The sequence below is a fragment of the Neophocaena asiaeorientalis genome, unplaced genomic scaffold, assembly GCF_003031525.2.
Source record: "Neophocaena asiaeorientalis asiaeorientalis breed wild unplaced genomic scaffold, Neophocaena_asiaeorientalis_V1.1 scaffold85, whole genome shotgun sequence".
Taxonomy (NCBI): Eukaryota; Metazoa; Chordata; class Mammalia; order Artiodactyla; family Phocoenidae; genus Neophocaena; species Neophocaena asiaeorientalis.
Genome location: NW_020174301.1, coordinates 5143838 through 5158663, shown reverse-complemented (window position 1 = coordinate 5158663; position 14826 = coordinate 5143838). Strand labels below are relative to the sequence as shown.

At 43.0% G+C, this 14826-nt stretch overlaps 1 protein-coding gene across 3 annotated transcripts in view; it reads left to right on the top strand.

Moving 5' to 3' along the window:
* Positions 1-14826, top strand: part of ABLIM1 (actin binding LIM protein 1) — a 311835-nt gene that overhangs the window by 157550 nt on the left and 139459 nt on the right. For all 3 annotated transcript variants that reach the window (XM_024755953.1, XM_024755952.1, XM_024755955.1), the window contains exon 2: positions 5354-5488. In XM_024755953.1, coding sequence (XP_024611721.1) covers positions 5354-5488 — 135 coding nt within the window. The remainder of the gene's footprint in view (positions 1-5353; positions 5489-14826) is intronic.

Below are 14826 nucleotides of genomic sequence, written 5' to 3'. Positions count from 1 at the left end.
GGACTGAGAGAGATAACGGAAGTTATTTTGTTTTTATTTTAATAGACTTTCACTTTTAGAGCAGTCTTAGATTTAAAGAAAATTCAGCAAGATAGTACAGAGAGTTTCCGTATACTAGTTTTCCATATGAGTAGCATCTTACATTAATATAATTCTTTTGTTATAGTTAATGAACCAAAACTGACACACTGTTACCTTAAGTCTATACTTTGTATTTTCTTGGTTTTATCTGATGTCTTTTTTCTGTTCTGGGATCCCATCCAGGATACCACACTACCTTTAGTCATCAAGGCTCCTCTTGGCTGTGACGATATAACTTTCCTCCTTGTTTTTGATGATCTTGACGATTTTGACGAGTACTGGTCTGGCACTTTGGGGATTTTCTCATGATTAGACTAGGATTATGAGGTTTGGGGGCAAGGAAGGTCACAGGGGCAAAGTACTAGTTTTCATCACATCATATCAAAGGTACATGCTATCAATACGACTTGTTGATGTTGACCTTGACCACCTGGGTGAGGTAGTGCTTTTCAGGTTTGTCTGCTGTAAAGTTTCTCTCCCACTCCCCCTTCCATACTGTCCCCTCTGGAAGGAGGTCACCAAGCACAGCCCAAACTTAAGGAGTGGGGAGTGATGCCCCACTCCTTTGAGTTGCCTACTCTTTGCAGGTCACATTGAAGAAGAAGGAGCCAGGGAGCAGGGAACTCTCAGCAATCTGAGAAAAAGGGGTTGAAGAGTGGATTCATGTGCTGAGAGAAGGGATGACTAAGGGATGTGAGAGTGGACAGAATTTCATGGGAGATGAAAGAGAGGGTGGGATCAGGATGGCTGCAAGGCTCCAAGCGTCAGTGATTAGGGGATCGTTCGGGTGTAAAGAGCACTGCATTGGTTTATTGGCAACTCTCTGTTTCATGGCTGTGTCACCTTGGGTGAGTCACTCTGTTCCTCCGAGTCTTAGTTTGCCCATTTGTAAAACGTGCTTGACAGTTTCTGCTCTTCCTACCTTGTTGGGCTCTCATGAGAGTAACATGAGATAATGTAGACGGAAGGGCTTTGAAAGCCATCAAGCCTGTGTGGTTTCAAAGGCTGGTGAAGGGAGTGATGGTGCTAATGACAGGGAAGCGTACTTGGGAGGGGGATTTATTACCTGGGAGATTCTGAATAATTCAGATAACCCAGGGCAAGGTATAACTCATACTGAGGATGCTGTCATAGGCTGTGATAGTCACCTGCTAAGGAGATTTTTATTTCAAATATGCTGTCTCAGATATTCTGATTCTGCTGGTCTAGTTGCATGGTCTGTCCCTCAGAAGGAAAGAACTTGGGTAAGACGAGGCTGGTTCTGGAATATTAGGAGGGACTCCACCTAATCTTTTCAGCTTTCCTCTTACAGCCTTTAATGTCCTCTGCTTGGCGGCACTGAAGGTAACAGGTTTCCTTAATGATCTCAAACTCCCCCCCACCCCACCCCCACACACAGTCTCATCACCTGCGATCTCTAATAGGCATTTCCAAAGTAACACATCCAAAATGGAACTTTGGTTCTGTTCTATGCTGGAGTCCCAGGGATGAGGCTAACCTGCTTTACTTGACTGTGAAAGACGGTGTGAAACTCCTCAGTTAGCCTTGCAATAGCCTGTTTTAACTGAGTCTCCAGAATCCCTCCAAACTGGATATTATGCAGTGGACGAATCCCTTTACCTTTTCAGGCAAATAAATTCTTGGCTCTTCATATACATTTCCTCGCTATTCAGGAGATATGCAACCATGCTTTTGGTTTCTCATCGTATTATTCTTATTTTAGCGACAAACTGGTGAGCCATGGAAGATTTTAACCATGTCTGCCCAAATTCCGGGGTAAATCACTGACTACTTGGTACAGCAGAAAAAACTTGGGAAGCCCGAGTGCTGAGTGTACCTCTGTCAATAATTTGCTGCTGACTTTGGGCACAAGGAGCGTAAGCTCTCTGCCCCTCATTTTCCCTATCAGTAGAATACGGAGGGACCACCCAGGCTCTGAAGGATGGAGCAATCAAGTAAAAATTAGCAGCAGAGCTAGTTGGCAAATAAGAGGAGTACAGAATTAATGTCATTTTTTATGTTGCTAGGGGCTCAGCACATTTCAAAAATGTAGGCTTGAGCCAAAGAATATACATTTGGTATTAACCAAACTGCCAAAGGAAGTTATGTAAAAGAAACCTCTTTATTGATCTTTAAAAAGCGGAGAGATTCTTTTGTCTCTACTGATTTGAGTTGGGATGAAATAAATACTGAGTCTCTTTTGGTCTTTGGATTCTGTCCTCCAACAAGCAGAGCCCATTTCTTCACAAGTAGGTGGTTCTGATAAGCGTCTGCCTGGGCTGATGTATCATGGAAAGGCAAGTAAACGTGATGTAGTCTCTGCTCATCTCTGGGTGAAAATAAAGGTCATCTCTGGGCATGGAGGATTTCGCAGTGTAATATATATTTCCAAAGGGAAATGCCTGCAAAATGCAGGTGCTGAGCCCAGTTCTGACTTCTGTGACTGGTGCCAGCATGGGCATTGGCACCTGTGTTGAGGGCAAAGGGGAGAGCCAAAAAGTGAAAGGATATTTTCCTTCCCTCATCATTACTCAGCATAGCTGGCTTGCTTAGCTATAAAAAATGCAAGTGTCCAGAGAAACCGCAGTGCAATTTCTCATCCAAAAATGCCTTCTCCCTCACAGTCAAGAGATCCACTGTGTTCTAATATTGTTTCTGAGGTGGACGGTCTTGTGGGTTACTTTTCTTCACTCTAACTCTTCTCTGTAACTTGCTTAACAGTATTGTCTGAATTCTAAGGGGACAGTAGCTCTTAAACTGTAGTATGCGTAAGAATCGCCTGAGGAGCTTACAAAAATAACAGGTGCCCGACTCACACTCCTGGTTCAGTGGGCTGAGGAATCTGCATATTCAGTACAGGCACAGGGAGTTCTGATGTAGGGGATCAGCAGAGCCACCTTGAGGATTACCACCTGGGTGCCATGCTCAGCTAGCAGTATATTACTGGACACAGTGCATAAGCCTTTATAAACCAAGTCCTAGTTGCTGCTTTTAGAACAGCCCTTGAGCCTGGCTAAATAAATTATTGCCTGACTTAACAACAATCATCGCTGGACTTATAATAATTTCTGATTTCTAAATTTCTGATTTAGACAAGGGGATCATGAGCTTGGGAGTCAGAAAGCCCTGGGTGTAGATCTTTGAGCCTCCACTTACCGTTACTTGAGAAGGCTGCTCAGCTTCTCTGAGGCTTGATTTGCTCAACTGTCAAGGGGGAACGGTATTCCCCAAGTCACTGAGGGAGGGGTGGTGAGGATGAAATAAAATGACTTATATGTGAGCACCTAGCACCGTGCCTGGCACTTAGCAGACAGATGCTCTGTAAATGTTATTTTCCTCCATTCTTATAGGAAGCAGGAGGTTGAAACAAACAAACGAAAAACCTTACATAAAGCAGATATTGTTAAGGGAGACTTTTTTTTTTTAATGCCCAGGTGAATAGATTTTTGGCCTTGTTACACATCATTTTGAAAGTCAGTGGTTGTTTAGAGATCTTGGAAGGAAGCCCCTTCTTAATTCCTTTAGATAGTACTGACTTCTGTCGTGAATACGGGTTTCCAAGAGAGATCCCAGCAGGCAGATAAGGAAATGCAGGGGTTTCACGATGTTCATACCTTTGCCGAACACTTTGGGGTCCAGTGCAGAGATTTCAGGTCAGGAGTTTAACCCGAAACTACACCTGCTCCTGGTCTAAATCTCACAAGGAGAACCTTGTTTCTGAGAATTTAACTAGTAATGGATTAATTGGACTGTCTTATTCAAACTCTTTCCAGGCGAAATGAGAACATTACAGTGGTCTGAGGGAAACAATGCACTATTATACTCGTGGTATACAGAGAGCTCCTTGCTGTGAGGTGCTTTCTAAATTCAATTTCAGCAATACCTGCCCACACCCCCCTCCCCCGGTCCAACCTGGTTTTACCGTTTGAAAAAAGAAGTCATCTTTGTTCTTTGTGTCGGTTGATTAATTTTAGGTTCACTGTTCTTATCCCATATCACGCTCATGTAGGTACTTATGTAATACATTTCTGTATATCACACGGCTCCTCCTTCTGAGGACCCAAATCAGAAAAGGAATTTAATAGCACAGAACGCCTCGCTGCATTCTCTGGCTGGACAAACGGCAGGTTCAGTGAAGATCCTTGGGTAGCGTCAAGCAGGTGTCCCCTTGCTGCCTCCACTCTCCGGGTCCTTTGTAAGAGGAGCCAGTAATCCTATTCCTGGGGCACGGCAGTCACAATAACTTCTGTTCTCTGAAGGCCACACTCTGGAAACTGGGAGAATAATCCCTGTAAGCCCCATCATATGATTTTAGAGCCTGGAAAGATCTTCGAAATCCGCTGATCCAATTCCCTGTGTTTTACAGGAGAGGAAACTGAGGTTCAGAGAAATCCACGTAGTTACTAATTTATTTATTTATTTGTTTGTTTGTTTTTTGTTTTTTGTTTTTTTTTGCGGTACGCGGGCCTCTCACTGTTGCGGCCTCTCCCACTGCGGAGCACAGGTTCCAGACGCGCAGGCTCAGCGGCCATGGCTCACGGGCCCAGCCGCTCCACAGCATGTGGGATCTTCCCGGACCGGGGCACAAACCCGTGTCCCCTGCATCGGCAGGCGGACTCTCAGCCACTCAGGAACTGTGCACACAATAGGAGGCTCGTAGTGGACATCCAACGGGTTGAGTTGCCAAATGAGGATCAGGAATGACTCTTTGGAGACGAGGAACTAGCCAGTGCCTGCTAACTAAGAAGGAAATAAATGCTAACTGAGCCCCTTTGGTGCACGAGTATTCTGCTGTGTTCAGAGGAGCTGGAGAAAGAAGGAGGAGTAAAAACGGGGAGAAACACAAAAATACGAACTTTAATAAACGGTTCTCATTGTCAAGGAACTTACAGTCTGCAGTGAACTCCTGGCTGGAAGGCACTTTCTAAATCAAGATAAGGACGTACCGTACACTATTGAACCAAATAAGATCATATACTTAATGACCCAGTTACCTAGTCCTGGAGAAGTCTGGGAGGAAGAGACAAGACTTCTGGCTGCCAGAGGAACAAGCCCAGTGTTTTCCCCACTGGCCTGTTAAAGCCACAGCTCTCTTATTGATCTGTGTGTCCCCGTAATTCTGACATGGGGGCAGAGGCCCCACTGGTGCTTATTGAATCAGTATGTGGCTCATTTGATACTAAAATTCTGGGTATATTTATGCGTGACCACAATGACTGCTTTTGTAGGAATGCTTTCTACTCACATGGATCTTTTTTTGTTTTTCTTTCAGTGGCCCACCCTCAGGACCCTCACCACCCATCAGAGAAGCCTGTCATTCACTGCCATAAATGTGGGGAGCCGTGCAAGGGTGAAGTGCTTCGGGTCCAGACCAAACATTTCCACATCAAATGTTTCACCTGCAAAGGTATGGAGCCTCCAGCTTCCTGGCTGTGTGCCATGTCCTTGCCTTGGAGGGTGCCCCATCCCCTTAACTCCACACCAGTTCACCAGATGATAAATGAATGTGCTCCCAGACCTTAGAATTGCTCACCTTCTCTAATTTGGGAATGGATTAAACTTAAGGGGGAGACTGAGCTCCCCCCACCCCCAAGACCAGCAGTACACTGTCTTTGGGTGTTCACTGAGGTTCCTGATCCTAGGAGGGGAGACTTATTGTGGAAGAGCAATGAAAATGGGGTTTTGTGTTTTGTTTTATTTTTCTTTTTGGCTGTGCCACACGGCATATGGGGTCTTAGTTCCCCAACCAGGGATCAAACCCGTGACCCCTGCTATGGAAGCATGGAGTCTTAACCACTGGACTGCCAGAGAAGTCCCAAGTTTATATTTCTTTTTTAAAAAATTAAAAAAAATTTTTTTTGTTGAAGTATAGTTGATTTACAATGTTGTGTTAGTTTCTAGTGTACAGCAAAGTGATTCAGTTATACATATATTTATGTATTCTTTTCCATTCTGGTTTGTCACAGAATGTGGTTCCCTGTGCTATACTGTAGGACCTTGCTGTTTATCTGTACTTTATATTTCTTTTTCACTGAGACGAGGGACTCCTACTTCAAAGTAACCATGTCCCAAAGCCATTTTTTAAAGGAGGACTGGAAAACTTTAAGATTGGGGTGCTAGGACACTGGCTTCTGTGCGTGCTTGTGTGTGTGTGTGTGTGTGTGTGTGTGTGTTGAGAAGTGAGAATTAAGCAAGAACACTTGGAAGGCCTCCAAGCAGGAAAACACTTCCCATTTAAGAAGTGACCCATCTGTGGTTGATTTCTGTTAACAAGCCCCCCTTTTTGGGTGTGCAACTCTTGGCATCTACGTATGAAATGTGCTGTCCTGTTATTCTGGAGCCAGGGCATGGCCAAGTGGCCAAGGAAGAAGAGAGTAGTTTCTGTGTGTTTATTTGAGAAATATGTTACTTGAGCTAAGGGCATGTCTGGATAGCTCAGGCTGGGGTTCAGTGATGTTGGAAGAGGCAGAAGAGGGGCAAGGCTATGAGCCTGCTCTGTAGCTTTACTCTGCTCTCTGCACGTGGTACCCACATTCATTCCTGGAAACCGTGTTTCATTTTGAGCCCCTTAGGCTACAAAGGGTCAGCATTGCCATCTTAACCAGCTGTCCCCGGGGTCTCTCATGTAAGCTCCAGGCTGCCTAGAACCCTCAAGTACATGATCAAAGGCGGCGGGCAAAAGCTTTTCTGGAGTCCACAGCTGTTTCTTTCACTGAGTGTAACCCTTTCAGGAAAAAGAGCACTGGCATATAGCTCGGGTAAAAAGGTGGAGGGGAAGGAAGGGCATGAGTTTGGCTCCCATTGAGCGTGACAGAGATGACAAAGGCTATAATGCACATCATATAGAGAGAGAGTCTTTGATCCTCCTGGAAATCCCTATGAGCAAGTACGATAAATCCCCAGTTTTCCGACAACCCAAGTTGGTTATCAGGAAACATCAGGGTCACACCCAGGGTACTGACTGTGTCCGCACTCTGTGTGCCTTAAGTCCTGCCATTGCCGCTAAAGCAGCTCTATGGTCTCAGGCAAGTGACCTCTGTGTGGCTCTGTGTCCTTATCTGTAAAAGAAAGAGACTAGACCACGTGATATTTAAATCACCCCAGGTCTGAAGTTTGCCAATTCTATATACACATAACCATATCTCTACATAATACAGAACCCAGAGGTACTGAATTAGAGCCTTTTAGGTAGCACTTCAGAAAAAAGTATAACTTCTGCTTACATCCAGATTGGCTTACTTGGGGTCAGGCATTATATTTTGTTTTATTTTTTGTTCATAGATTTCCTGAGACATGGCTTAAGGAGTAGGTTTGGTATGAAATAAACAGAAAAAAGTAAACAAGGGCAGCCCTGTATGTAGTTTATATTTCTAGTTGAAAGTACAAAGTGTTAGTCTCCGGGTGGTCACTGTTCAACACATCAAGATATTAGAAGACACATTCGTTTATCCCCCGGGAGGTAGAAGTTTCCATGCTTTTCTTCTAGTTTAAATCGAAGGACTGAATGTAAGTTATTTATGTTGGAAAGTTGTACCATATGTACTTTGTTTCATGCTATCAATATGTTCCTGAAAAGTTGAATTTTTTTATAAATTATATCATATTTTGAGAACACGTCATTCATAGGAATTATTTTTAGTTTAAACAAAATTTTACTAAAATAAATGTCATCGGTTCTTGTAAATTTGTATTTTCCCATACTTTATCTGTCAAGTCTGCTGTCTTATGTCTCCAACTTACTGGGGTCACCCCTTTTTTTTACTATCCAAAGAAAGTGTTTAAGCTCCCCATGTCTTATACTCTAGCAAGTTTATGCCTTTTCCCCAAGATTCTAGAGTCGTGTTGTCTAGTAGAAACGTGATGCAAGCCACATACATGATTCTGAATTTTCTAATAGCTATATTAAAAAGGTATAAGGGGACAGGTGCAGTTCACTTTCATAATATATTTTTTATTTGTCCTTACAGACCCCAAATAGTGTCATTTCAACAAGTAATTAAAATAAAAATTACTGAGACATTTGACATTCTTTTCCTTTCATACCAGCTTACAGTGCATCTCAGTTTGGACCAGTCAGTCACATTTCAGCCGTTCAATAGCCACAGCAAGTTAGTAGCTATAGTATTGGACAACACAGCTCTAGAGATTCCTCGAGGTTTACATTCTTGTGGTCCCCTTTTGCTCTAAATTCTTGCCACTCCCAAATTCTTCGTCTCCCCTTTATGAGTGCTGTGCCTTTCTCATGGCTTCACCCCATACTGGACACCATGTCTCTTCCTCCTTTTCCCAAAGTACCACTTCACAAAGCAGCTGTTTTCAGCAGAGTTTACTGAATGTCTGGGATAATGGAGGGAGTTATAGCACAGGATAGACAACTGCCTTGTATTCTCAGGCTTTCTCTTTCCTTCCATCCTTCCTTCTTCCCTCCCTCCCTCCCTCCATTCTTTCTTCCTTTCCTTCCTTCCTTCTTTCTATTAACTGGAAAAGTCTATTAATAGACTTTAACTTTTAGAGCAATTTTACATTTACAGAAAAATTGAGCAGAAAGTACAGATGAGGGCCATTTCTCATACTTATTCAGAACCTCATCTGCTACCATCTTGGTAGGGCTTCCTCTCTCTACAAAGGCCCTTCACCTCTCCATCCCAGGGACCCCAACTTCCTTCTCCCTCATTGTCAGATCAGGAGTCTAAATTACCTTAGGGTGTCTACGTTTTATAAGCTCATTAGGAGGGTTTCCCAGAGGAAACAAAAATCTCCTTGAAGAATGCTGTCTTCGTCCTAACCTAAGTGGCCCAGACTGCAGCTAAGTCTTAAAACAACCGTTTTGTTTTCTTTCTGTTACATCTAAAGCAGAGGTGTCATTTTTACACAAATAACAAGTGTTGGCGAGGATGTGGAGAAAAGGGAACCCTCGTGCACTGTCGGTGGGAATGTAAATTGGTGTAGCCACTATGGAGAACAGTATGGAGGTTTCTCAGAAAATAAAATATAGAACTACCATATGATTAAACTGTTCCATTTCTGGGTATTTATCCAAAAACATATGAACACACTAATTCAAAATGATATATGCACCCCTATGTTCACTGCAGTGTTATTTACAATAACCAAGATATGGAAGCAACCTAAGTGCGCATCAATAGATGAGTGGATAAAGAAGATGTGATATACAATGGATATTACCCAGTCACAGAGAAAGAATAAAATCTTGCCATCTGCAAAAGAATAAATGAATGGATCCAGAGGGTATTATGCTAAGTGAAATAAGTCAGACAGCAACAAATACTGTATGATTTCACTTATATGTGTAATCTAAAAAACAGAACAAGTGAGCAACCATAACAAAGCAGAAACAAGAGTCATAGATACAGAGAACAAACAGGTGGATGCCAGAGCGGAGGAGGAAGGTGTGGGGGAGAAATAGGTGAGGGAGATTAAGAGGTGCAGACTTCCAGCTGCAAAATAAATGAACCACTGGTGTGAGATGTACAGCGTGGGGACTACAGTCAATATTTATGTAATACCTCTGTGTGGTGGCAGATTGTAACCAGACTTGTCGTGGTGATCATTTTGAAATGTATAGAAATGTTAAATCACTGTGCTGAACTAACATAGTGTTGCAGGTCAATTATACTTCAAAAACAAACTCACAGAGAAACAGATCAGAACTGCGGTCCCCAGAGGCGGAGGTGGGGGGAATTGGATGAAGGTGGTCAAAAGGTACAAACTCCCAGTTATAAGATAAATAAGTACCAGAGATGTAATGTACGATGTGATAAATATAATCAACACTGTTGTATGTTACATGTGAAAGTTAAGAGAGTAAAGCTTAAGTTTTCTTCACAAGGAAAAGAAATTTTTTTTTCTATTTCTTTAATTCTGCATCTGTATGAGATGATGGATGTTCACTAAACTTACTGGTCATAATTTCATGGTGTATGTGAGTCAAATCGTTATGCTGTGCATCTTCGACTTATACAGAGCTGTATGTCAGTTATGTCTCAATAAAACTGGAAGGAAAAACAAAATAGAGATGTTATGTTCCGATTGTGAGCTAATGCCCCAGGATGGAGGATTTTGGGTGGAGAGCATTTGCTAAAACAATCCTGGGCTTTTGGTCAAGACCTGGCTGAGTGCGGGAGGAGGAACATTCAGGTTCTGACCACGAGGTGACTCAGGATCTCCGGGGGATTGTCTCTCCTCCCTCCTACCAGCTGTCCTTCATACATATACCATGGTGCCAAAGCCTCATAGTTCTTGAATGGGACCTGAGGGGACTTTCCGCAATTACAAGGAAAACCCTAAGATGCAAAGACCCGTGGAAATAAAAAGCAGAGATGAACTCTTTTACTAAGAATGGATTTTGAAGGAGGAGGGACAAAGAGGACACTGGACCTCTTACATGAGAGCTAGACAAGTGTGAAGGTGGGACAGGGTTGCAGTGGAGGAATTAGACTTCATAACACAAACTTAAACCCATAAGCAGTCCACGTCTTCATAGGTTTAGCTGGAACAGGGTCAGGGTTGGTGAGCAGGAATTTTGTTGGTGAACCTATATCACTTCCTGAAACGTCTGGTATCTTGGGATCTGATGGTCCAAGAGTTATGTAGCCAATTAGTACATGTTAATGGAACACATACTCCATGCAAGATATTATGCTAAATGCTGAGAAAAGAAAGAGCACAGCCTGTTTGTGTGCTGACACACATACGTGTTTGTGTGTCAGAGAACTCATGGGGTATTTGAAGAGATATAAATAAGCAACATGTATTATATTGAGTAATAAGTGCTGTGATGGAGAGAAATATAGCATGTGGACTGGGGGCAGGGAGATAGATGCAGAAGGGGGATAGAATGGTAGTCAGGTGGAAATAATGTAAGGTGGCACCAGGTGTGATAGGGACTCAGGGACAGATTGAAAAAGTTAAGGTTGCTAGGATTTTATGACTGATTGAATATGAGGAATGAAGAAGGATCCAGGTTTCCAGTTGGACTGCCTGGGTGGACAGATGGTTGCCACCAACTAAGGATATACAGCAGCACTGGATAGGCTAGTGCGGGGAGAGAGTTCAGTTTGGGTTACATTGAGGCTGAGCCCACATGGTCCATACAGAGTCTCATAGGCTTAGCACTAGAGAGGTACTGGTCTGTGTTGGGAAGGATTCGAAAGTGTTTGGCATCCAGATAATGGCTGAAGCTCTGTAATTGTGTGTGGAATTCCCCTGGGAAAGGGCAAAAGGCAGGAACTGAATAATAACGATGCCAGCGTCTCAAGGAAGTAGAACCTAATTTCCATTTGTAACCTTGGAAAATGTACCCATCTGGTAATGAGATGGGGAAAGTGATTTAATTAATGGATGGATTCTATAATTAAAAGAAAAGGAGATCCCCAAAGCTTCTGTTATTCTCTATGATAACCCAATGGAGATAAAATATGGCTGCAGGCTTCTGGATGGAGCTATTCTTTACCTTCAGTACTCTGGCTTTGTTTTTCATGCTTGCCCATTAGCAGCAACCATCCAACTAACTTAAAAGAGGTGGTTTTTTTTAATGCTATCCATTCATTCTGCTATTGTTCCAGTGATATGATCTTTTTTTTTTTTTTTTTTTGGGTTTGGGGCCCCTCCCTCTTGGGGACTTTTTTTTTTCGGTATGCGGGCCTCTCACTGCTGTGGCCTCTCCCGTTCTAGACGCACAGGCTCAGCGACCATGGCTCACGGGCCCAGCCGCTCCACGGCATGTGGGATCTTCCCGGACCGGGGCGCGAACCCGTGTCCCCTGCATCGGCAGGCGGACTCTCAACCACTGAGCCACCAGGGAAGCCCCAATGATCATTTATTAATGTAGCACCTTGTCCGCATCATGATTATAATACATGCTCTATAAGAGAATAAGAAACCTGTTTAAATAGTATAGATTTAATATTTAATAACTACATATTTAATAGTTGATTAAATTTAAGTTAAGTATAATTATATACACAGTTCATCATATACATTGTTGATACATTATATTGTTCATTATAATTATTGTTGTCTATCTTGAGCATTTTTTTTCAGGATAATGCCCTAGATCCAGTTTTCTTCCAGAAAGTTCTAGAGCATTTAGAAACGATCAGGGACCAGAGGATTGAGAAGGGCTATCTAGCTAAATGTTCTGTTTTCAGTGAGCCTTTCCTGGACTATACTGTATAAGATTTCAGCTGCTCCCTATACCATATCTCTTTCTGCTGTATCTTTTTTCCTTAACATTTATCATTATTTAGTGTATTTTATTCATGTATCTTTACCCCCTACTAAAGAGTAAGCTCCCCTCGAGGGCAGAGATTTTTGTCTGTTTTTTGTTTTTTGTTTTGCGGTACGCGGGCCTCTCACTGCTGTGGCCTCTCACGTTGCGGAGCACAGGCTCCGGACGCACAGGCTCAGCGGCCATGGCTCACGGGCCCAGCCGCTCCGCGGCACGTGGGATCCTCCCAGACAGGGGCACGAACCCGTGTCCCCTGAATCGGCAGGCGGACCCCCAACCACTGCGCCACCAGGAAAGCCCTTTTGCCTGTTTTGTTTACCACTGTGTACCTGGTACCTAAAACAATGCCCGATGTATTAGGTGCCCAATAAGGGGAAAGCTGACTGAATGAATGAATGACCAGTAACCGTGTATTTCTTTGTCACTTGAATATTTGTAAGTGTTTCTAATGGCATAGCTAGCCAACAAGATTTATTGAGTGCTTACTATGATATATGCCCTCAAATGCTTACTAGACAGCAACATTATCTTTTGAAAAGAACGAGTGTAAGTAAAGCTATCTGTCATCAATTACAGAGCTACACGTCTGCCTGGCAGATGGAACAGATAAGAGAACTTGTGCTGAAGGCTACTGTCAGGCAGCGCTTGGGTGAGATGTTGCTGCTGTTTAGTTCTGTATGCTGGTTTAGACCCTTAGCTTTCACTTAACCCACTGGATATAACCCACTGCATGTGGGTTATTTTCCAACTCAAGTGGACATTGATGAAGCTCTAGTAAAATGGAAGCAATTTCTTATATTCCCTAAGTGCTGAGCTCGGGCTTTTCCTATTTAGAGAATCTGACTCATTTGGAAATTGATTAAATGGAAGAATTAATCAGGATGCAAGAAAAATAAGTCTGATGCAAATGTGCTCCCTTCGCACAGCAAATCAGAAACCACTTTCATGCCATCTTTTGTTGATAAAAGAATAATCCTGTGTAGCTTATCTTTTGAATTTTGCACCATGTTAAAGTGTTACCTAGTCAACTAAATATAATTTAGATTATAAGGTTTTGAATTCCAAAGTGAAATAGGATAAAGGCTCAGAACTTCTCCAAAATACACTGCTTAACAATTTTGACTCTTGCTGGGAGATAATTATCCATGGGTCTCTTGTGAGCATAGGCGCCGGTAGCTTGTTGTTCTGAATTATCTTTCCAAGGATGTTTGTATAGTGAACATTCTTGGAAGATAGAGATAGTGTTTCCCTCTGGAGTAGGGGATGGATTTGTTTGCTGTCTAGTATAATAAAGATAATGTCTGCCTCTAGAACAAAGGTTGGATAGATTTGCTTGCAGCTCATTATGAAAGATTGGGGCTTCCTAAGCTCGGGGTTCCTCAGTGACACAAACCCCCTGCACGAGCAGCATCCTGGTGACCTGCTTCTCTTGCCTCTGAGGGATTTGGGGGGTCATGGGGAATGGGTAACAAATATGAAGCTCATGTTACTCGCCCTGAGTCATAAAGTCTTTCGCTTCTTTTTTTTTGCGGTACACGGGCCTCTCACTGTTGTGGCCTCTCCCGTTGTGGAGCACAGGCTCCGGACGCGCAGGCTTAGCGGCCATTAAAAAAAAAAAAAAAAAAAAAAGTCTTTTGCTTCTGACCCAGGAGTGTCATGTCTTCTGCCAGCATCTGTGAAATCAGGGCAGTCTAACTTGTTAGCTTGCAGGTAAAAATCTCAAGTTCTTTATAGTTCCTGAGAGCTCTGTTTTGTGTCCATGGAAGCTTACTTTTTGAGAAAGGGAATGCTGAAGTTCACCCAGCTTGATCAAAGAAGAACACATTTTCTAAGAAGATGATTTGTACAACAAAGGTTATGGGAGTGTGTATATCATAGAGGAGGGAGGAAAACGGAAATGTTCCTCAAGCATTTTTAAAGCAAGCACTGAACTCATCCCGTTGCTGTTTCTTTTCACGTCCTGACCCTGAACCCTTGGAGTACCCCGTGGTCAGACCTCATCTCTATGTCCACTTTCTAGTGACCTCATCTAGTCTCATGGTTTACAAGCACCATCTGTACCCTGACAAATACCAACTCGATTACTCTCCCCTGCAATCCAGCCTGCTATCTTCAAAGGCCTTCTCAGCATCTCCGGTAGGCCTCTCAAACCTAATTCCTGGTTACTGGCACCATCCCTACCCCCTAACCTTCTCCTCCAGTCTTAATTTCAGCAGTTGTCAAGACCTTCCTCCCAGTTGCTCAGGCTAAAAACGTTGGAGTCATTTTCACTCCTCTTTTTCTTTCACATGAAGCAAGTATTCCACCAACAAATCCCTTTGGCCCTATCTTCATAGTATATACAAAAATCTGACCGTTCACACTATCCCAAAGATAATGATCCTACTCCAAGCTGCCATCATGTTTTGCCTGGATTAATAATGGTATTGGGTCTCCCTGCATCTGCCGTTGCCCCCCTTCCCCAGATTATTCGTAATGCAGTAGCCAAGGTGATC